The sequence below is a fragment of the Erpetoichthys calabaricus genome, chromosome 6 (assembly GCF_900747795.2).
Source record: "Erpetoichthys calabaricus chromosome 6, fErpCal1.3, whole genome shotgun sequence".
NCBI lineage: Eukaryota > Metazoa > Chordata > Cladistia > Polypteriformes > Polypteridae > Erpetoichthys > Erpetoichthys calabaricus.
In genome coordinates this window covers 165,548,067-165,573,312 of record NC_041399.2, presented here as the reverse complement: position 1 = coordinate 165,573,312, position 25,246 = coordinate 165,548,067, and the positions used below count along the sequence as shown (strand labels likewise).

General features: G+C 39.6%; 1 protein-coding gene across 1 annotated transcript in view; it reads left to right on the top strand.

The window, feature by feature from the left end:
* Window positions 1–25,246, top strand: part of adarb2 (adenosine deaminase RNA specific B2 (inactive)) — an 833,327-nt gene that overhangs the window by 778,734 nt on the left and 29,347 nt on the right. The window contains exon 8 of the mRNA XM_051929335.1: window positions 18,662–18,843. Coding sequence (XP_051785295.1) covers window positions 18,662–18,843 — 182 coding nt within the window. The remainder of the gene's footprint in view (window positions 1–18,661; window positions 18,844–25,246) is intronic.

The following is a 25,246-nucleotide window of genomic DNA, read 5'->3' as shown; positions in this document are numbered from 1 at the left end:
TTTATAATATATTAGAAAGATTTTTTTAATAATAGAAATAAAATGTATATGTAGCATAACAAAACATATAACATGTGAAGAAACACAATAGATATAACACAAGTGAAGGGGACCACAAACACATGGTGATAAAAAGGTACCTGTACTGTACAGTCCTCCACAACAAGTCTAAAGGTGGCACTTGCCCATACGTAGGTATTGACTGTTGCAGGTGACAATTAAGCTGGACACATCTTGATCAGACTGTAGAAGAGGGTGGTTTGGCCAAAAAACTATCTGAAGTTATAATTTCAAACTGTATTGTCAAGCTGCAAAGGTTTTTTTTTTTTAGCAAAAAACACATATATTAATGATTTATTGTACACAGAGATACACCTCTTTATCTGTTGATCGCAGCTATTTTTATATTTCTCCCTGTTTCAAATCACAACACTCTGAGAAATATCCTTAAAGGGGAAGGCTCCCTTATTCTTCACTTACAAGTCCATACACAAAGATATTACTTTTAAGACGTTAGTATATCATTTCCTTTTGCATGTGTGACATTCTTAAATTCACAGTCGTATTTATTGCATACAGATCAGAAACAATATTCAAAGACTTAAGCTTTAAAAGTTTAATACGTCGACATAAAATCATATCTCTCATTTCCATTAATGATATGACATGCTTTACTTTTAAAAGTATTCAAAAGGTCTTCAAAAGCAACTGGAATGTCATCACAAGACACAGAACGTAAAGCTGATAACATTTCAACATACAGGAGATTTGTTGTTTTTGTAATTGTCCCCCAAATTAAATTTCTGCACTTTTCTTTTTAGCAACTACCTGAGAAGATAAGAGTAGCCCATTAGCTGAGCACATTTATCGCTGTTTCTGCACACATTTTCCCTTTCAGTTTGTCACCAAGCTGTTTTTGTTATCACTCTTTCCTCCCACGAGCTTCTAGCAGTGCATCCTCTGTTTTATAGTATTTAGAATTCTTTATCCCAGAGTCCAGTTTCTTTTCTCCTGCAAGCTCGAAACATCTAGCGTGCCTCAGAATTCCATGCAATTTTCTAGATGTGCTTCAGTCTGAGTCTGGTCATTGCATTATTATGACCAAGATGAATTTGGCTTTTAGGTAACATGATAATTTTTATAGCAAGCTATGTAGAGCATTGCATAAATTATTGATTGTAATGTCTTTAATGGACTGGAAGTCGTTCCAGGGTGGTTTCCCAACTTGGCTTCAGTGCTCTGACACAAGCTACTCCCCTGAGGATTAAGCATATCAGAGAATTTATGTGCTTTCCCTTTGCCCTAAGTTCTTTAGTTGTACAACAGACCAGTTCTCACTTTGCTTTCATTAAATGTGTTACATAAATAGGATGATTTCCCATTCCTCCCCATACATTTCAGTGAATTTTGAAAGGCTGTGTATGTGAGTGTGTCCTGCAGTGGACTGACACCCTGTTACAGAAAATTCTCAATAAGAAGAAGAGTAAAGAAAAGTCCTAAGTCACCGTTACAAATGAAATCCAAAATGGACATCATTTATTACAGCTGGCCAGTGGAGCCTAGCCATGTGAGTGGCAAGAATGGCTAGTCTTAAGTGAACAGCTTGTTCTATCATTTACACCCCTCTGCCCTGTACCATTAAATACCCTCCAAAGGTCCTAATATAGCTAATTAGTAAAAGCCTTAGGTAGATATCTGGTTCAAATAAATAATACTTCTTAAATGTAAACTGTTATCAGAAAACAAAGTATAAAGTTAAATGAATTACATGATCTCATCCTCATATGTAAATAATGTTAATATGTCAAGTTAAACAGGCAGACAGTTATCAAGTACATTTTTCTTCACACACCCTCAACTTCGCCCAGGGTTGGTTTCACCCGAAGCTGCCAGATTAGACTCCTGTTTGCACAACCCTTGACTGGATATGACAAGATGAGTGAGTGGTGGATGGATGAATGACATAGAAATAGGCAGCATGGTGACACAGTGGGAGACTTGATTGAAAAGCCTGGTGTGGTTAGTGACTGTGTGGATTTTGCATGTTCTTCCTATGTTTATATCTATTTTTCTCTGGGTTGTCTATTTTTTTTTCTTATGTTACGTTGATCAATGAATCCAAATTGGCTTTGTTTTGCTCTGTGATGGACTGGCAATCTATGCCTAGGTGTACTTTGCGATACGTTTGTTTGCTTTCTTGCATCTAGTGATCCCTTTATAGACTGTGGGTCCCTTGTGTCTTTGACGTCAGATTGAGCAGGTCCTATAAATAAATGAATAAATAGACTGTCAAGGGGCGGCACGGTGGCGCAGTGGTAGCGCTGCTGCCTCGCAGTTAGGAGACCCAGGTTCGCTTCCCGGGTCCTCCCTGCGTGAAGTTTGCATGTTCTCCCCATGTCTGCGTGGGTTTCCTCCGGGCGCTCCGGTTTCCTCCCACAGTCCAAAGACATGCAGGTTAGGTAGACTGGCGATTCTAAATTGGCCTTGGTGTGTTTGTGTGTGTCCTGCGGTGGGTTGGCACCCTGCCTGGGATTAGTTCCTGCCTTGTGCCCTGTGTTGGCTGGGATTGGCTCCAGCAGACCCCCGTGACCCTGTGTTCGGATTCAGCGGGTTGGAAAATGGATGGATGGATAGACTGTCAAGGTAGAAATAATTTTGGTTCTTTTTCTAATCATTCAGCATTATTAACATAAATATTGACTACATTCATTGCAGTTAGGATTCATAAAAGACAGTAAGAATATTACATGACTTTCCTTAATTAAAATGCACAATTAATTTTCTTGATGATCAAGCATGGAGTTCGTATTTTGCTTTTAAGAAAACCCCAGGCAGCCAGTTTCACACAAACCAAGAAAAGTGGCATAGATCTGTATTTCCTCTTCCAGATTACTTTTGCTTTAACCTCTGACCCCTTCACCAAAATTCTATGTCAGAATGGGACAAGTGCAAATGACCCTTTGGTCCCCAGTGGGCTTTTTATCTCACGTTTTATTAATATTGCCACATTAGAATGGCTCATATGTATAGAGCCTTGCAAAAATACTGAAGAGTGTGTGGCTTTCTGAAGCTGATTTACAGAGATAAACTATGAACTGTGTGGTGGTTCAGTAATAGAGGAAAAAAAATAGAGGAAATGTCCTGATATGGTACTTATGGGTTAATAAAAATTATCCACTGTTTAGAATTATACAAAGTAAATTTACTTGAGAAAATTTGCAAGTATCAAAATGCTCAGCAGATAATATGAATTAAATATTTAGGCAGTAGTGAACTGGTAAGATTATATTAATTTACATATGCAGTTCTAAGAGGCTGGAAGCTCAATTAGTGTTTAAATAAATAGATCTTTCTGCAAACTAATTTTGAATAATTAAGGCTATTATAAAGCAAGATTTACATCCAGAAAATTCATGACCCACTTAACAGATTTTTGGCAAGCAGATACATTTTTGGAGAACTCATAACTTAAGCCCAAAGCAAAGGACATCCAGAGAGAACAGTAGATCATCAAAGAGCAAATCCAAGTAGAGAAGCAATCTGCAATATCAAGCCATGGCCTTCCAAGTAAAGCCACTGTGACCAACATGGTGGAACTTAATAGAACATTTCATTTTGTAAATTTATTTTAGCAAGTGTCAGAAATTAATTACACAAACCAGAAACCAGCTTACTTACCCAATGTAGTTTATAGTGTTGGCTGGGAAGAATTTTTAATCTTATGTTTTCATGTTCACATGGGAGTGAGCTTTTGAATTGAAGACATGATTTTTGACCAATGAATGAGGGAAAGAGGCGGGTCTTCAATTCAAACACTCGATCCCTTTGTGAACACATTTTCTCAGTGTGTACTGCTGTGATTTTCTGTGTGTATTGAACAATATTTGAGCAACTAGTCTGTGTATTTTGCCCATTGTGAGCATATGACTGAATGACTTTAACATGTAGATTATGTGACACAAGTAACGTGATATTTTTTTCATGGATGTTTTTACATTGTCCAGCATTGGCATCCGTAAACTTTTCTCCATGAACATGAGAACTTTTTCTCATTTATCACTACAGACCACATAGGCTGAGACATGGGGTAACATATAAAAAATATAACTTATTTTGGGTGTAGTATTCCTTTAAGACTAGTGGAGGTCGATTCATCAGGCAAATTTTCATGATGAGACACAATAAAAGTAGAAGTCAAGAGAGAGTTTTAATTAAGAACTAGAAATTCCTAACCAAAGATTTTTTTTTCTTCTGCATGTAAAAGAGAGAAAAAGACAATTGGTTTTTGGGTGAAATTCCAATAAGATGTTATGGCAACTCCCTCGATTTTAAGTAATGTAGCATCTGGCACATCACCAAGTACGTGACTGCTCTACAGCAGCTTCACTTTAAGGTCTAAGGTGTCTGCAGAATCCATTGAGATGCCAACATTGGATAACATCATAAAGGAAATGTCAAGATTATGAAAAAAGATTATAAAATATAATAAGAAAAATAAAAAAGGAAATGTCAAGATTATGAAAAAAGATAATAAAATATAAAAAGAAAAAAGAAACAGGTTATGAAGCTGGAGCACCTGACAAAAATTTTATTTCACTACACAAAAACACATATCTCTATGAAGGTATGTCTAATCTAGGAAAAAAAGTGGACCCTCTCCATCTTTAGCACTTCATCTATGGAATGCATTTTCAAAAGCATAAAACAGAGACAAGGTTTTGTTAAGTAAAGTAATGTAATGACAGAGATCATATAATAAACTGGTATAAGTAGCTGTTTTTGTCAATTTTATGTGGCTCAAAGGTTGTGCTAACCACCTACTGAATGGGATTCTTCTGCCAAAGTTTGCACTTATTGTATGTGTGAAATGTTGCAAAAGACACTGCAAAAAGATCTGGGGCAGCCACCCCGTATACTTGAAAATCAGTTTTGAAAGAAAGGCAAAAATATGAGCAATCGGTCTTTACAGATACGAGTCCAAAACAGAACTGAGGTAACAGACAAAACATGGCAGCTTTAAAGCCAGACAGGGGAGATGATGTCATCTGGACAGGAACTGGAAGTGAAGTCATCAGGCCTGGAACTGGAAATTATGGCATCGGGCCCAGGCAGAATTTCCCGTGGTTGGTCTGCAGAGGAAAAAGAGAAGGGATTAGTGTACTCTGCCATCCCCTGGTCCAGCACAGAATTACCCTCTTTTGAGCCCTTTAGCTGCCTCCCATGTGCACACGTGTGACAAGTGTTTGGTAGTGCATGGTGGAATTGACATATCAAAAGCAAGATGGTCACTGCAAAGCAGCAACAAAGTTCAGGTAATTAATTACTCATCTACTAAATGGTGTAGTCATCATCATACAGGCAAAAGGTCAATAGTCCACTCTAATGAGAAATATCAAAGGAAAAAAATCAAGATCCAGAAATAGAACGATGGACAGAAATTTGTCCAAAAACATGATAATCAAAAGGATGGCTTAATGACTGAGTAATTTATGATTGTAATGTGTTCAGAAATTAGTAAATAGCTGAGTAATTGAAGTTGCCTGACAACAGCAGTCAACGTCGTGATATTTGAAAGGTCTGTGATCTTTGAGTAGAAGACAAAAGTAAGACTTCTCAGGGAAGAGGCACAATAGTCTGAAAATAAGAGAAGATGACACTGTAAGGTTTATGGGATGCCTTTACTGTCAGTTTTAAAATATAGTCATATCTAGTAAGGCCCAAGTGGGTCAGAGTGGCATTTTTTGTGGTGTATTACATTCCTATTATAGAACATTCTTTTGTTGTGTTTTTTTGCCAAATAAAAATCTTCATTTTTTAATGCTTGTGGTTGTATAGTTCAAGTTTAAGTGTATGGAACAATTACAATACTAATAAAAAAAAGCATACTTACATACACGTAATATATAAATACTAGTTAGTGAAACACATAGACCTGTGGTCCTAAAATAAAATGTTATAAGAGGCTACATATAAACAACAGTAAACTCTCTGTTGATAAAAATAAAAACTTAACACCTGATTAGGAATTCTAATCATATACTGTATATACCATGTTCTGGGGGATTATCAGTAGATGGGCTTGTGGGGACCGTGCTTTTTTGAATTTCCAGCATATACTGTATCAGGTAATAAACTTTTGATTAAAACTAAGGTCAATGTTCTAGCCACATTAGTTTGTGAGTAATCTTATGGCAGATGGACAGACATTAGTATTGAAATATGTAGATATATATTTATATTAGCCACAGTACCTGTCCAAGACAGATAATAGAATAATAAAAAATATTTGCCCTACATTTACCTTCAGCACCTTTCCTCTGTATTTGTGTGTATGAACGTCTCTTTACTCCCCGTCTCAAGCATGTTCCTGTACAGCCTGTTTCTCTGACTCTCTTATTATTTTTCAGGCTCCATTCTCACCTCCTGTCCCTTTTTATAATTTCCATGTTAGAAGGTGACCTTCAGCATGCACCTCTACCCCCCTTGTGTGTCTCAAACTCACACGTCCTCTTTCGCTGCATCACCTAAGCCAAACTGACCAATGACACCAAAGTGAAACTGACCAATCAGATTGCTCAGAGGGACTGGACACACAGACCTTAGTGTTACATTTTATATATATACTAGGGGGCTCCGCCCCCTGCTCGCTTTGTTCGCCAACCCCTGTGTTTGGTTTACCAAACACAATACAATACAATTTATTTTTTGTATAGCCCAAAAGTGCCGTAATGGGCTTTAACAGGCCCTGCCTCTTAACAGCCCCCCAGCCTTGACCCTCTAAGAAGACCAGAAAAAACTCCCAAAAAAAAACTCTTGTAGGGAAAAAATGGAAGAAAGCTGGGAAAGGCAGTTCAAAGAGAGACCCCTTTCAAGGTTGGTTGGGCATGCAGTGCGTGTCAAAAAGAAGGGGGTCAATACAATACAATGCAATACATAGAACAGAATAAATCCTCAATACAGTATAAAAATAAAAATTCTAGAATACGGAGTAGAATTTCACATTAGATGATATCACATAATATGATTTGGATTTGTTTTAAGTCCTGGAGACCTCATTCATCAAGCTGCCTCCCCCATTTTGCCATTCCACATCTGAAATAGCTCTAATCCGATGAAATGACCCCTCATTCCCACGTCCCCATTCATCAGGGATGACTTTACCTTAGGCAGGTCTTCTACAATTTAAACAGATTGTTATTTTCTTGTGAATTGTTACATATGCATCATTTTCACTTTTACTTTAAAAACTTTTGTGAAAACAATACTTGTTTCTTTATTTCCTGCCCCGCGCATGGTTACATCTCTTTCTTCCCAGACGTATAATACTGCTCGTGTTGTGAAGGGTGTTGCGGCTAAACGTTCGCTAAGGATATGTCTTTGGATCATTTGCTGTCTTTTTGCTGCTTGCTAGCTGCCTCTTCTGCCTGTTGCATGTCGTTGTTTTAAGAGCTCGGAGCACATGATGCTTGCCTGCCAAAAGCAATCCAACAACTGCTAGCTTAGAGGTCTGTTGACTTGTTTTAAATGATGGCTCACTGCCTGGTCTCGCGTGACGTTATAAAAGCAACACCTGTCTTTTATTTCTGGCCCCGGGCGTGGTTGAATTCTTTCTTGCAGGATGTATAACAGTGCTCGCGTTCGGTTGGGGTAGCTGCTGTCATACTGCCCTTCGAACTTTTTAAAGCCTGTACAGCCACTGTCCTTTTTGCTACGGCCTTGGGACAATCTCTTGGCACCAAGTCTCATGTTTACGGTCCCCGTGAAACGCACCATGGCAAGTCTCCTTGGTCTCGCGGGTCTTTAAAATGTCTTTCTAGATTATCACATATCGTAGCCTTGCATTTGCTTTCCATTCCAGGATTTTCTTTTATATATAGAGAGATAATTTATATATATAATATAATTACATTTATTGCTCAGTATATACAGTGTATATACAGTCATATGAAAAAGTTTGGTAACCCCTCTTAATTCTTTGGATTTTTGTTTATCATTGGCTGAGCTTTCAAAGTAGCAACTTCCTTTTAATATATAACAGCCTCTAGACGCCTCCTATAGCCTTTGATGAGTGTCTGGATTCTGGATGGAGGTATTTTTGACCATTCTTCCAAACAAAATCTCTCCAGTTCAGTTAAATTTGATGGCTGCTGAGCATGGACAGCCTGCTTCAAATCATCCCATAGATTTTCAATGATATTCAAGTCAGGGGACTGTGACGGCCATTCCAGAACATTGTACTTCTCCATCTGCATGAATGCCTTTGTAGATTTCAAACTGTGTTTTGGGCCATTGTCTTGCTGGAATATCCAACCCCTCCGTAACTTCAACTTTGTGACTGATGCTTGAACATTATCCTGAAGAATTTGTTGATATTGGGTTGAATTCATCCGACCCTCGACTTTAACAAGGGCCCCAGTCCCTGAACTAGCCACACAGCCCCACAGCATGATGGAACCTCCACCAAATTTGAGATTAGGTAGCAGGTGTTTTCCTTGGAATGTGGTGTTCTTCTTCCACCATGCAAAGCGCTTTTTGTTATGACCAAATAACTGAATTTTTGTCTCATCAGTCCAAAGCACTTTGTTCCAAAATGAATCTGGCTTGTCTAAATGAGCATTTGCATACAACAAGCGACTCTGTTTTTGGCGAGAGTGCAGAAAGGGCTTCTTTCTCATCACCCTGCCATACAAATGTTCTTTGTGCCAGACCTGGGTTTAACAGCAACTGTGCCTGTGGCCTTCCACTTCCTGATTACATTCCTTACAGTTGAAACTGACAGCTTAAACCTCTGAGATAGCTTTTTGTAGCCTTCCCCTAAACCATGATACTGAACAATCTTTGTTTTCAGATCTTTTGAGAGTTGCTTTGAGGATCCCATGCTGTCACTCATCAGAGGAGAGTCAAAGGGAAGCACAACTTGCAATTGACCACCTTAAATACCTCTTCTCATGATTGGACACACCTGTCTATGAAGTTCAAGGCTTAACGAACATTGAGCAGTTACATGCATTCAAATCAGTAAAATTACAAGGGTACCCAAATTTTTGCACAGCCAGTTTTTCACATTTGGTTTAATCTCATACAACTAAATACTGCTTCATTAAAAATCTTTGTTCGGAAAACACCCCAGTACTCAGATGTTCCTAGAAAATGAAAGATATACCACTGTTATCTTTTTTATTGAAAGTAAATTATTATGCAGGCTGAGAGGAGTTCCCAAACTTTTTCAAATGACTGTATATATATATATATATATATATATATATATATATATATATATATATATAGAATATCATATATACTTTCCCTAGGCATTGTATGTAATACCTAGGCATTATATAGAATGACAAATGCTATTTAGGCAAATTATTAAAAGAGAGTTGTGAAAAGGCTTTTATTGAAAAGACGTATATAAAAATGAAAGAATTACAAAATAAAGTATAGGACTTTCTTATTGAGGAAAACAAGAGAAAATAAAATATATACCTACTTGTTGCAACAAGAAAGGAAAGAGTTTTATTTTAAATTGCACTTAATTCCAAACAAAGACTGAAATTCAAATGGAGAATTCTCCATCTGAGGCGAGCATCGAAAGTCACTGTGACGATGCAGGTTCGCTCCATGCTCCCATTCAGCTTCTGGGAGCTCTGAATCCAACACCGTTGGTAATGTCACCGATGAGCTAGACAGTGAGGCACAACAAAGCAAGGGGATGGTGCAAAAAGTGCTTTTATTAAAATAGCAAAACAAAACAGTGTTCAAGTAAATAAATGTAGTGTATCTCAAATCTTTAAATAAATAATCCAATAAAAACAAGGTGAAATCGTGGAGGTTAAAATCCTTTAGAAAAAAAATCTTTTAAAAACAATGAGGTTAAAACAATGGCTGGAAGCAGTCTTTAAAAACACAAAGCACGGTTCCTTCTTTTACTGGCGACTCCTTCTCCGATCCAGGCTATGCACCAGAGGAGTCACCCTACATGCAGCTAACCTTCTTCACTCGACTAGTCTGGTGGCCTCCCGATCCCTGGCTTCGTTCAGCCCCTGCCAGACCGAGACTTGGCTTTCCCCAACGGCCAGGACACTCACTCTGGGGATTCTACTCCAAATCTCCGACTCCCGCTGCCTTTGCTGCGGCGAGCCAGCCTTCTCCTGGTCACACCTGCTCTCAACAAGCGCTCAGCAGGAGCGACCACTACCATCGGCCCTCGGGTGCCGACCAAACACCCCACTCAGGCTCGCCTCTCCCAGCTGCCTGCATATATCCGCTCACTCACACTGCTTCCTGCCACCTTCCTCACTCATAACCTCTGTCTGTTTTTTCTTCTTTTCCTCCCTTCTAGCCGCCTTGCGCTTCTTTTTATTACGGGGACGTGGATCAGATGTGGCAATCCGCAGCAATTACGGATGCGGGTGACTCCTCGCCTATGCACTTAAGTGAGGACCATCTGCATCACGCATCACCAGAGAACTGCTTCGGAAACACATACCATCACCCGGGAACTATTCCTACCTCACATACCATGCCCCCTCACTAAGCCGCTAGTGCGGTGATTATTTATTTTAAAAAGTGGCCCTGTTGACTTGAGCTGTGGACCCGCTACACCACAGTCACATGCCTTGCCACGTGTCATTAGAAACGTTATTAGCGGGAGTATTTTATACTTTGCCGGTTTGTCTTTTAGCATTGCATAGAATGCCTAGGAAATGTGTGACAAATTAACCGTTTCATACTTTGACATCTAATTTTCGGCATTCTATATATTGCCTAGGCATTCTATACAATGCCTGTCTTTCATACATTGCCAGTAACATATATATATATATATATTCAAGAACATATACATCATTGTTCTCATGACTGGCTGTTCAGTAACCTCACAACTTCTGAATAGAAACTGTCCGTGAATCCATTGCTGTACACATAAATTGTGTTTTATCATTTAGCAGAAGGCATGAATAAGAAAAATGACCGTTCAGGATTTCTGAGGTGTTTAGTAAGCCTGTGTGCCTGTCTAAGCTAATTTGTGTTATATATGTCCTAAAACGCAGGCGGCTTCATGCAGTCAACCTGATTTCCAGGGTTAGGTGCTACACGTGGATGCAGTGACAGGAGTTATAAATCACTAATCACAGGCAGAGGAAAGAGCAACCAGTCTAATGCAAATTAGCCAACTGAAATGACCAAAAAAAACATGAAACTAATAAGAATATCTAGATCATAATAATTGATTAAAAAAACTCCCATTTCTTAAGCATTGATATTTTTAGTACATACTGTACAGTTCGATTATGATTTACATGATGGTACAGTGGATAGCAATACTTGGCTCAAGTCCCTGTCTGTGTTGGTGTTCCCCAGACATTCTGATTTCTTCTCAGAGGTTTGTGTTTGTGTTAGGTTGATTTTCTGATAAAATGTGTTTACTTACAGATGGTATGATGGTAAAGTTGTTAGTGCTACTGCCTCACCGCTCCAAAGAATCTGGCTGATTTTCCTGGCCTGGTCACTGTCTACTTAGAGTGTGTATAGTTTTTTCCTGTGTGGATTTTAGGCAGGTATTTTCCTAGTGCATTCCAATGTAACATGTATTATACTAATAGCAGTGCCTGCATTGGCCCACATTTGTGTTAGAATGTACCGTGTGATGGATTAGATTCAATCAAGGATTGGCTCCTGTCTTATTCTTATGTCTTGCATTGGCCTCTACTGGAAAAAAGATGTGAAAACGCTGCATGAATGGGTGGAAATTAAGAATTAGATTGTGACAGAGTTGAGGACCTTTTTTTCATAAGAATTTATTATTTTGCATGATCTACATATTATTTGGATGTAGTTCATCTTCTCTAATTTAAATCCTCCACCATCCTAGAATGCTAACTGAAAATGAGACACGTCTCAATAGCAGAAAGTCTCTTTGAGTACCTTTGTTTTGTCTCCCCGATGAATAGCTGCTTCTGTCACGGTAGCCCATGTGTGATTCATCTCTGTCTGAGTTTTGTAAATAACTTTCCTGTCTAAATATTTGCAGACAACAACTGTACAACATTCCAGCACTTTGCCCAAATTACTATTACACTTTATTTTCGTCGTTCTGCACCTTGAACATTTATGCACTTTGCCTGGTTTTGTTTGCAATCACTATCTGATTTGTTCATTCTGCCCTGAAACTGCTAAGGCCGCTTTTTTTTACTAGTTTTGCCATTAATCATTTCATTTCACTATTGGGATTTAGAGATACACTTGCAATGGCATTTTACTTCCTCCAAAGTCTGATTCTGCTAATTAATGTCACAAATGAGGAAGGTGACCCCACCTAGAGGTGCCCTAAGTCACTCGTTTCCTTTTGCTTCATTACTTTTTGTTCTGTTTAATAACATTTTCTCCAAAGATTTGTATGGACTTTAAAAATAAAATAGCGAAAGACCAGTTATGACAAGGCTCTGTGTGCATGTGTGCGTGTGTGTGCTTAGGGATTCAGTTGATCAACTTGAACAATCAGTAGTCAGCAAATTACCATGAGTGGTAAGGAAGTGTAGTGGTGTCTGGTCCATAGCCATTCCTAGAATACAAACCAGTGGGCCTCATTAATAAAGGCAAGAACCAGCTGTCTACACTGAATTTGGCAAAGGGAGGTGGATTGAGTTGTCTACTGACTCTAGGTCATCTGGTCCTGTTAGCTAGTAACTCTTTTTCTTGGAAATACATCTGCTGAATATAAGGTAGGTGTTTGACAAGTCAGAAGAATAAATAAGGTTACATGATAAAGACCACAAATAAAATAGGAACATCAAGCAAACTGTTCAAGTCATTACTGTGGGTAACACAATATGTGATCTGTAAATATTACATGAAAATAAATCTCGATTTAAAGAAACCTTGTACATTATGTCTTGTGCTGTACTGACAAACTGTCCAGCAATGTTCCTGAAATGTATGTAAGAGACTGCAGCCCCCACGACTATAAATTGGATGTGGGATGCTCTATTTTATTATCACTGATTTCTTACTGTATATATATATATATATGGTAACCACCAGGGGGAATCACTGAGCCCCAAACCTTAAATGCTGTAATGTCCAACACAATACTGGGATAACATAAAATATATTTATTCACTGAAGATACCCTTTGACAATCATCCATGCAAAAGATCAACAAACAAACCACATTACAAACAAATTCTTCTTCTGTCCTCCAACTGAGTGTTGCCCGCTGCCTTCCAACTCTGACTCCCCGATGTGAGGTGGCAGGCTCCTTTTCAAGATAAACCTGGGAATGCTTCTGGTGCCACAGCATGTCCACTTGGAAGCACTTCAGGGTTGTATGGAAGTAGGGAGGTGTCCCCCAACAGCGCCCTTTGCCAGCACCCAGGGACCCCGACAGGGTTGCACTTCCAGACTCCATCTCCCAAGCATCCCTGAGGGAATCCCAATTGGGCCACCACAAGAGGACCACTGCCACGTGCCATATGGGGGAATGGAAATGCTCTTGACTTCTGGCTTCTGCTGGTCCAGCCATCATATTATTCTGGCTGGGCACAAAGTTGTTTCTTCGTCCAGCCGGCCAACCCACTTGTCCTTCCACTCTGGCCTCCCATTTGGATAAGAAACTATCCTCCTTCCCAGCCAGGATGCCTGTTCTCCTTCTCAGATTTCCACTATATATTTATCTATATATAGCTATCTATTATATAAAAAAATCTTGGGTCGAGACGTGATCATTTCGGAGAGACACTTTGAAGTCCCACGAAACTACTTGCACGTCACGCCCTACTTACAAACAATTTCTTGGAGACACTTAAACTAGCGAAGCGAGTAGGGTGTGCATGTATATATATATATAATACTGTATATTGTCACGGGTGTCTAGGTGCCATACCCAGCCGGGATGCCTATATAGCGCCTTTGCAATGAGAGGACAGCCACCCTGGTTGCTACGGGGGTCACGGGAACCGAGCTAGGAAGCTTAACCCTATAGGTGCCTATGGCCACCGCCAGGGGGCAGATACTGGATCCTGAAGCCCTGGAAGCCAGCACTTCCACCACACCAGGAAGTGCTGGCGGAAGGTATTCCAGGGTCACCTGGAGTGCTTCTGGGTGCTCAGCCAGCACTTCCGCTGCACCAGGAAGTGCTGGTGGAAGATCATCAAGGGGCACCTGGAGCATATCCGGGGAAGTATAAAAGGGGCCGCCTTCCAACAGTCGGGGAGCTGGTGTCGGGTGGAGGAAGGCAAGGCTTCAGAGAGTGGAGAGAAGGCGGCCCGAAGAGGACCATTGTGAGGCTCAGAGAGAAGGGTGATTGGTGCTGGAGCACTGTGTGCGGTGCAGGACTGTTTATGGACTTGTAAATAGTGTAAATAAACGTGTGTGGCATTCAACACCCGGTGTCTGTCTGTCTGTGGTTGGGCTGGCTATCACAATATACAGTATATATATATATATATATATATATATATATATATATACACAAGGGAGGGGAGTCAAGCTAAAGTTAGAAAATGGGATTTATTACAAAATGGAACAAACCTTAAAAAAACTGATAATGTCATTTCTCAATGTCGTCTCCACCTGGTGCCTGGATTCCAGCAGAATAAAAGAATTTGTCTTGTCCCAGCAAATCCCTCGTGCACTGCTTTCTTCATGTCGTCATCTGTCTTGAATCGACAACCACCCAGATGTTTTTTTAGCGGTCCAAAAAGGTGGAAATCAAACGGTGCCAAATCTGGTGAATAAAGAGCATGTGGCAATACCTCAAACTTCAGTTTCTCCAGACAAGCCTTGGTGTTCTTAGCAGCATGTGGGCTGGCAGGCAGGCATTGTCTTGCAGCAAAAATACTCCTTGAGACAGCAGTCCCTACCACTTGGATCGAATAGCAGGCTTCACATTGATCTCCAGCAAGTCACAGTAACTTGCACTAGTGACTGTAGTACCCCTCAGCATGTACTGCTTAACAATAACTCAGGTGCATGAGTGGTTGTGAGGACAAGACAAAACCTTTTATTCTGCTGGAATCCAGGCACTTCCAGGCAGGTGGCGCAAGTGCATTGAGAAGGGTGGAGACTACTTTGAGAAATGAAATTGTCAGTTTTGTTAAGGTTCATTCCATTTTCTAATAAATCCCATTTTCTAACTTTAGCTTAACTCCCCCTTGTATATAGGGGGTTTCGCCCCCTGCTCGCTTCGCTCGCCAACCCCTGTGTTTGGTTTTCCGGATACACACTTTGAAGATTTTTTTTCTTGGAATTGTTGCTATTTCATTAGTTTCACTTTTATTTCAGAACTTCGGTAAAAGCAATATTTGTAATCTTTCGAGTCTCAACATGCTGAATCTTTTAAATGAGGTTAGTGAGACATGTGTTTAATGAGTTTGTACCATAAATCAGGAAAGTTTTCTCTGTTTGGAATTTCAGCACAGACAAAACGGTCTACGTAAACAGCAGTTAATAATTTTTTTTTGCAAAGTAACCAATAAATGCATGTGAGGTAAACCCCGTTTTTGAAATTCAATTGTGCAAATGTATGCTCGGATTTGACCGAACACCGTTTCGAGTTCTTTCAATAAAATTAAGACTTTCTGATAAAACAATCTACTTATGAAAGTCGGAATATCCTGAGCCAATGTAGCAGGTGGCATTGTTTTCAAGAATCTCCGGATTTCTGGCCGTTGTGGATTGCACGTCATTGTAATAAATAAATCTAGCCGAACGATAGTTCTGGATATTGCCATTGCATCATGATATAATTGTTGCAATGCTTTTGGACTACCATGATATGATGATGGTAATATTACTGCTTTACCTATTTTGAATTTTTCTGAACTATTTATATTTGAATTTTGAATGTGATCAATGAGACCTTGCATATGTTCCATTCTAAGTTTTGCTTGATTCGATTTAATAAAGAAAAGACGATTAGCTTCGACTTTTAGTTACGCATTAATAATGTAATGTTGCATTGGACGTTGAGATAACAGAAGTGGGTTAAATTCATTGGAACGTATCACTAATTTTGCCCCGAAATATTGTGTTGGTGTTATTTGTTTTTCTGAATTCGTGTATTTCATATTGTATGACCATCCTGTTTCTCCATTTGGGAAAAACAAAGGAAAGAGTAATGGATCGTAATGTGGTGAATTATCAGACAGAAATGTCGATGCATGTTTTGCTTTTGGATAAACACGAATAATTTCTAATACATCTGATCTTTAACTCTTTCGATTCTATGTTGCATTGCTTCTCTGTGATCATAAATATACACCTGACCGAATTGTGGTTTCTTCGAAATTAAACTTGCCGTTACTTTAATTGTTGCTGAACCACAGATTCTCATTGCGTATGGTCCATTCTTGTGTAAATCTACATTTTGAGCATTGAATGATGCAAATGCGAAAAGATTATTGTAGACTCGGATATTTTGCCTGTACTATTTGTGGATTTCACTTTCCCCAAACATCAAATCTTTTAATTCTCTTGGATATGCCTCCTCATTGTGTATAAACACTACTTTTCCCTGATGGCAACATGAATTAGACGATCTACAAGTCTCTGACTTAAACTTCAAAGCCTTACAATATTTACATACTTCTGACTTATCACCTATGTCCAAATATTCGACCTCTATTCGCCTTTCCGTTATTTCTCTGAGTAATAATTTCTCCCCGTGAGATGCTCCGTAGCCAATCTCTTTCATCTTGCGGTCTTTTAAGTGTCTTCCGTGAAGATCACGTCTCGTCTCCCTAGTCTCTCCCTCCCAGGATTTAAAAAAAATTTTTTAAACTTTTCTAAAGCCAGGACAAAACTCACAAAAGCCTACCTTAACCATAACAGTTAGCACAGTACCAGATAAATCCTAGAGCCATACATACATGTGGTTTCTATGAAATCATGGAAATATTTTAACACGCTGCTAGCTGTGAAGATGTATCGAAACAGCTGACCATAAGAAATATCCACTGTAAGAAGTGTTACTACGCAACAACAGATTTACACCTAACAACAGCCAATAGCATCACAGACATAGAGTCATCTGTATTTATGTAGATATAGCTGTGTTTGCACCATGGTGACACAGTGATAACAATGCTGCCTCACAGTAAAGAGACCCTGGGAGGGTTCAAGTCCTGGGTGCTACCTACATAGAGTTTATATTTCTCCCCGCGTCCATATGGGATTCCTCCGGGTGCTCTGGTTTTCCCCCACAGTTTAACGATATACAGTTTAAGTGATTTGGCATTATTAAATTTGCACGTGTGTGTGTGTGTGTGTGTGTGTGTGTGTGCGCGCGTGTGCGTGTGTGCGTGCGTGTGTGTGTGTGTGTGTGTGTGTGTGTGTGTGTGTGTGTGTGTGTGTTTGCCCTGTGATGAGCTGGTACCCTTCCTGGGTGTTTTTCTGCCTTGGACCCAATGCTTACTGGGACAGGCCATAGCTGCATGGCAACCTTGCCCCAGAAACACAGTTTAGAAAAATGGATTGATGGGAGATTAGCTGTTTTTCCTAGCTTTGCCTGAAGTATTATTTCAAAAATCTGCATATATTAAGTAGGAAAAAGTGATTGTGTTTTGAGATTTGATTCAGTGTGGGGTTATGACTACTGGTTAGCAGAGTACACATTTAAATACTGTATGACAGAAAAACAGTACTGGGCTGGTTGTGATGATTGTGTAATGGTACAACTTGAAAATATAATAAGTAACACCAGATACAATTTGGACCTACCCAGGGTGTCCAACTAAAGAATGAGTTCAGTGTAAAAGACAGCAGTCAAACCCAAACATAAAAGGTAAGCGTTCTAGCCTTTACACTACCATTGCACACTGAAGACTTTAAGGCCACTTGTTCCAACTTCATGCGGCCCCCAGCTCCCACAAAAATTGTTGAAATTGCAAAAATCTGACTAATCGTGATCAGAACCGTGTGATAAATTGCCATTCAGTGGCTTACAAAAGAAAGCTGTTCCTAAATCAAACAAACAGAAATGATGCTTTAAAGATATTACTTCTTTTTTCCATCAGACAAAATGTGCAGCAACAGTAGCAGCTCCAGGGATAGTCAGAAATTAATCTAACATAGCATGTTATACACTGCTTTATCCAAGGGTTGCGAGGGGCTAGAGCCTCTCTTGGCAATAACAGGCATGAGGCAAGCACATGCAGGGCTAGAGGCACAAAGACCTGTCCGACTTTGAATCTTCAGTGAACCTAATGAACGTGTTGTTAGGATGTGGGAGGAAAAACAGGAGCACTGGGAGAAAACCCAAAGTGACACAGAGAGAACATGTTCACTCTGCGCAGAGATTCCTTGACATCTGAGACAGGACTGCTAATCTGCAAGTCACTCTACTACCTCATAGACATGCTGTACATTATATCAATAAATAAAAAACAAACAAAAAAAAGAAATGAAAAAGTAGTGCACCTGCAAAAACACTCCACCCTTCGTATCAGAAATAAATGTAACTATAATTATTATAGATAAGGATGTCACTGGTGAGACACTTGCACAGTCCTTTAGGGTTTGTTAACCAGCTGCCGCTAATGCAAATTTGTCAGCATGTCCAGGTTTGATTTACCAATAGACGGACAAATAGCCATTTTTTTCTGATGTGTTCTGAGACTAAAATCATAAAATCCATCAGTGGTTTATCTTCCTTTTCTTTCAGATGGAATGTCCTCGGTATCCAGGGATCTCTCATCAGTCATTTCACTGAGCCCATCTACTTAGACAGCATCACTGTGGGAAGCCTTCACCATACCGGCCACTTTGCAAGGATAGTAAACTATCGGTTAGAACGTATTGGCCAGTTACCAGCAACCTATAGACATAACCAACCGCTGCTCAATGGTAAGTTTGCTACATACCTTTATAAAATAATAAAGAACAAAGTTGCATTTTTGATTTTTCAATCTCATTTATTTCCAGAGTTACTGGATACAGGAGTGTATGCAGTATAGAGCACCCCATTATATGAAGTGAGGTCACAGTGTTTCCTAGGATTGCTGGTTTGCAGTCTGTTTTATTTTTATTTTTTTTTTTAGGCAGAGCCTTATTTTTGCCTTAAATTGTCCTTTTCTAATGAAACAGTACAATTTTCCTGACCGCTGTTCCAATATTCCAGAATTCAATTGTAAGAATTTTGGTAACGTGTTCTGTTTTACAAATAAATTCTGAGTCTTAGCATGCAGATTTTGCTCCCTTACAACCTTGCTGACAATAATCATTTGGTGATGACCTCAGATATGACAGAGCGAGTTGATGGCAGTCAGGACTGTGATTGTGTGAGTTATTTTGTGAGTAAGGGAAACGATATGGAAACAATCTAGAGAGTCAGACAGTGAATTCATAACAGTATATTCTGAAATCCAAGGTCACAGGTTCTGGAGCCCACCCTAGCAACACTGGGTGCAATACATGGTAGCAGACCGTCCAGGATGAGGCACCAGTCCATTTTAAAGCCTTTCCACGCACACACATACAGTACACAGGCACTCGCACAGGGCTAATTTGGAATTGCAAGTTAACGAAATGTGCATGTATTTGGAGTGCAGGAAGCAAATTGGATAAATTGAAAAGTCGATATGAGGAAAATTTCTAAACTCCAAATGGACAGTGAGAGAGCTGCGATTCTAGCCTTCAGTTCTAGAACTGAGAGGATGCAACAATAATGCTTGCCAATTGAATTTGCACAGGGAGCACACTCCTTTTACAGTTAACTGACAGTATCAGAAAGCTACACAGCTACACATACCCCTCAAAGGACAAAAAACTAAAACACGGAGAGTAACAATGGGAAACAAGGGGACGCAGCTGGAAATTTAATGGCATATTTCACACAAATATTAGGAAGTTTTTCTTCAAAATAATAGACGTATGGAAGAAATTACCAAGTAGGGTGGAAGAAAGTAGGACTTTAGAGACCATCAAATCTCAACTTAATGTTATTTTGAACAATCTTAATTGGATGGACAAGCTTGTTCTTGTCACAATCGTTCTAATGTTCTAAAGTTTTGTAGACATTCTAGAGCAGGGGTGGGCAAAGTCAGTCCTGGAGGGCTGCAGTGGCTGCAGGTTTTTGTTCCAACCCAGTTGTTGAATTAGAAAACAATCCTTGCCAATAATTTAACTTCATGGCTTGTTAGTGCTTTGACTCTGCCATGTTAGGTCATTCTCATATCCTAGATTTTTTTTTCCTTTCTAAGGATATCATCCAAATGATTTAAAGTCTAATTCTCAGTCTTTCTCTTTTTTCTCTTCAGTTTCCTTCCAAGTATTTAATTACACCAAATAGTGCATGATGAATATACACAGGTGAAAATGATACCAAGCTAAATTAAGAAATGCTGCTCTCTTTTGTCATTTGCATCTTATTACTAATAAGGAGCAATTAAAACTGAGAATACAGCTGTTTAAGACTAAAATAAGCAATAAGGGCTCAAAATCTTAACAAGCGAAACAACAAAAATGAAGCAGAAGAGTTACTTGAGCAATAAGTGCTCCTTATTAAGCAGTTGGATTGGAACAAAAACCTGCAGCCACTGCGGCCCTCCAGGAACGACTTTGCCTACCCCTGTTCTAGAGCCTTCCTTTACTTTACTTAGTATTTCTAACAGTCAGCTCATAATTAGTTGCTGTTCTTAGATCACATAAGAATGAGTTGTGCCGTAACTCTCACTTGAATTTACTCATTGGAAGAAAATAGCATCTTGTGGTATAGGAGGTCCGTGGCTTAGAAAAAGGTGGCTGATTTTTAAAAAATAAATAATTAATTGGCTGGCTCAATTTCGGTGGGTATGCATGCTCGAGCAGCCTTGGGGGGTTGGTGGAGTAATTGGGGTGAGTCACGTGCAGTCTGTCTCAATTGTTTCAGCGGGTTTCCTGTGGTGTGTGATTGGGACGTTGCTCCCATGGAAGCATATAAGGATGAGATGGCACAAGAAAAGAGAGATCGGCACAAGGAGAGAGAAGGAGCTGGAGGTTGAAAGACAGGACAGACAGAAGCAGGCAGGGAGATGAAGGAGAGAGAGCGTGAGTAAGCGAGTGAAAGAAAAAGAGACAGCATACAGTCAGGAAGTCAGCCCCTTTGGAGGGAGCGTGCAACTGATGATTGGGGTTGGTGAAGTGGATCACTCTCGCTAAGCAATTCATGCAGATGGGGAGATCAGGTGGTGCAGGCGATTTACCACACAACTCCAGCAAGGCAACGGGAGTCAACGAGATTCAGAGTGGGAGCCTTATTAGAGTCATAAACAATGGGGATCCAAGCCTGGGTTCAGACTGGGGAGCCCTGCTGGTAGCCATGGGACAGGAGACAGCAGGGTCTGTGGAACGAATGTGTTGATTGTCGGTTATCATGGTGATTCTCCTCCTGCAAGGTCCGGTTAGGATAAGGGAAGGAGATGCCAGGCTCAAGGGAAGCACCAGGGACTACCATGTAAAGGACAGATTCCTGCCTGTGGAAGCTTTAACCTCAGTTTTAATGGAAAAATGTATTTGAATAATTTTAACCTCCACTACCACTGCTTTTTATGGGATTATTTATTTATGAAACTTTTGACGCGCTGCACTATTGAACAATGCTCTGTTTTTGGAGTTTCAATAAAAGCACTGCAACACTTATACACCTACCCCTTGCTATGTGTGTGTTGTATCCTCATCTGCTGGCTCATCCCTCGGGTACGTTATAGGTGGTAGCGGGTTCAAGAGGCTCCACAGAAGAACCTGGTAGCTTGGGGCATACATCTGTATTTAAAGAAGTAATTTAATTTTTCTGGGGTTTGTTCTACTTTTAAGCCTACCTTATTATGCCTTTCTTTATAATCTTAGGTAGAAGTGCTTGTTTGCAATTTAACTTGTTGCTATTCTTGACAGAACCTGTCATTCTATCTCATTCTTTTTAGAAATTGTAGGCCTCCTCCTTTCATCTAGTGAATAAAGTCCTGAGAAAGCGAAATCGAGTGAAATCATGTGATTTATTAACAACTGTATTCAGTGCAAGCACTGTAATATGGTTTTGGTTGATTGATTATAATGAGACAATGATGAGTTGTTTTTTTTTTATGAATGTATTCTGCATTCTTATGTTAATGCAAATAAGACAAGAACAGCCTTTATCACATAAAAACATTCATTGCAACCATCAAATTTTTATCATTCTTTTAGTTTAACATGTAATTGGCATTTCGCATTCAAGTAATTTCTGCTCGTTCTAAAAATGTTTTTGTGACATACTCTTTTTTTTTTTTTTTAGTTGAAATAAAATAGCTTTCTGCTGCCTTAATTATTTACTGCCCCTTTATTCTGATGTCTGTCACTTCACACGGTAGTGGGTTATTCCTTCTCCTTTCCTCACATCCTGATTCAGGATTACTAGGATCCTGGGCCTGATGCCATTAGAAACCAATCCTGGATAGAACATAAGACAACATTTTGAAATGTGTTCACTCGTTATGAAGAAGAAGCTAAATCAACAATATGCAACAATAATTTAGATTTTTGCATTTATGATATAAATGTGGAACACAGTGGTTAGTGTTGCTGTCACTGATCTCAGGCCTTGTTTCCAACTTTGGCTCCATTTGTATGGAACTGGCATGGTCAGCCTGTTTCTTTGTTCAGGTTCTACAGGTTTCCTTCCACATCCTTAACATTATACTGGTACATGTTAGGATGACTGGTGATGTGTAACTGGCCTAGTAGAAGTAATTATGTGTGCGTGTGCATAAATAGACTGGCCCCCTGTTCAGTTTCAGGGTTAGTTCTTGCTTTGCATAAAGTGCTTCTGTGATAGGTGTCAGCCCGATGGACTCTGAATTGGGATTAATAAGATTTAGCAATGAATGAACTGACATGGTGGCACAATGGTGGGTGCTGGTATTTTATAGCTCCATGACTTTGGTTCATATCGCTACCAGATAATTGAGAATGGGCAACTGTCTGAAATTTCTTCAGAGAGTAGAATAATGAAGAGCTGAACACAAGGTTTTTTTAAACTGCCATTAACTTTTGGTACCAGAATTCCTAAAATTCTGGTACCGTACCATTTTAAAAATGAGGTTTCTTCAGTACTTTTTGCAAGACACTAACAAATTGTAAGGCGCACTTACATTGTACAATGCAAGTAACAATGACAATATATTGGCCCAACTGGCAACAAATTTATTGTCATGGAAAATAAGAGTTCTTTTAATTTTGCTTACATGTCAGAGCAGTAGCCTCCTCATGTTGTCTCCTGTAAGAACTGTTGTCCCCTTTAACAGGAATAAAACATTCCATCAAGGCACCTCTACAGCCATGGAAGCACTTGCACAAACACACCTCTTAGATGCCCCGGCCTGGATCACTTAGCATGTTTACATGTGCTTCGATAACCCGATTATTCACAGAAACTTGATTTCTGCCATGTAAGCCCTTCTTCTGATTGGAGAAATCAGGTTACTGGCCACTGAGAATCTGGTTAACAGAGGCAGATTTCTCCACAAATAACCCAATTATGTGGCTATGTAAACACTTGAGTTATTGTAACGGATTTTGTAATCTGCTTATGTCCTTTGCACTCTGTCAGCCTGCGCATGGATTTACTTTGCATATACTTTCAGCAAGCAACCACAGGTAGAAGTGTCCACAAAATATATTTCAAGAGGCAAATGTTCGGGCAATTGCATTATTTCTTCTCCCGGCTGAAATAATCTGTCGATATTTCGGTAATCACAATATTTATGTTGATGAGTTGAATATAGGTCAGCAACGCAATTTCAAGAGCAGTCGGAGTAACGTGTTTAAAGTGACGTACGTTAGGTAGTCCAATTACTTTCTAAAGAAATGAGTAACCTAACCAGTGCTGGTGCCACCATTAAGGTGAATTAGACATTCACCTAGGGCACAGATCATAAGGGGGGGAACCCAGCCGCACGAGTTAGCTACCGTACAGTCAGTTGGCGCACTAATAAGCTTGGCCTAGGGTGCAAAATAACTAGCACTGAACCTGAAGCATACCTTACTGAAGTGAAAATACCTGCGTTATTTTTATTTCAGCAGCACTGGGTGTAAGGCAAGAAGCACACGTACTGGGGCCTTTGCAGGGCTCAATTGCACCGCTAAGCAGAAAAGAGTTTGCTCTTTTCAGAAGCAGAAACCTATAAATAAAGTGTCAATTTGACTAAACACATTTGTAAATTACAAGAAAACTATCACAGGCATCATGCTTATTTTTGAATTCACAGTGGCCAATGAAGACGTTTAACGTTTTTTGTGCTGTTTAATGACGTTGAAGGAAAACCCCAAAAGATTCCTTGCGCATGTGAACATGGATTTTTATAAAACGAGGTTATTCACATTAATCCAATTATATGTGTGTGCATGTAAACACACTAACTGTATGTGAACCTCTCACAGTTACCAGAACTAAACAGAACTAGACAGGAGCCAAATATTAATTTAATTACAGGCTTATTAAGTGTTTAGTATTAAACAATAAAGATCTCACTGAATGAAGCAGTGCTCTAAACTTTACAGATAAGAAGAGTTAAATATTTAAGGATACCTTTCAAACGAATATACAACAACTGAGGGAGACACAGACATCCAGCCTCATGAAGGTCTTTTTCTCTTCTCCTGTGTGCTTTGGGTATTGGCTGGTGATTCTGGGATGCTGGTGTTATCGTGATGAACCTTGGTCAGAGGTCACTCTTCTCTGCTGCAGCAAGTCTCTAGGTTTAGTTTTTGGTGTCAGCCCTATTTTAAAATACATTTCATACTTGTTTACATGAATTGCTAATGGTTACGTTAATTCTTGCTTTATATATTACTAGCTCTCCCCTGTGGCTCCGCCCACGTAGTAGTGAAACAGGACAGACTTTAAAATCAATAAAATAATTTCTAGAAATGTAATAATTTGTATTGAGAAGAATTTATGTTGATAGCTTTCGTATCCGAGGGCTTCAAGATATACAATATTTTTGCTCTCAGGGTGTCATGTGGTGGGTGCGGCAATGCACTGTATCAGTGTGTGCTCCTAACCTCCTCCTCTCCTCCTCTCAGGGTCAAGAATGTAGCTGTGATCTCTTTGCCAAAAATGTAAAAAGTTGTCAAGGTACCTCTTGCCAAGTGGAAAGTAGGTACCCTCCAACATTGGCACTGTATTTGATCATGTTCAGCTCTGATGGGAGAGCATCCTCCACATGGGGAGAAGAGCACGTGGTCGTGATATCTCTGCCAATGAGCAGGTACCATCTAAAGCACACGAAGCTGT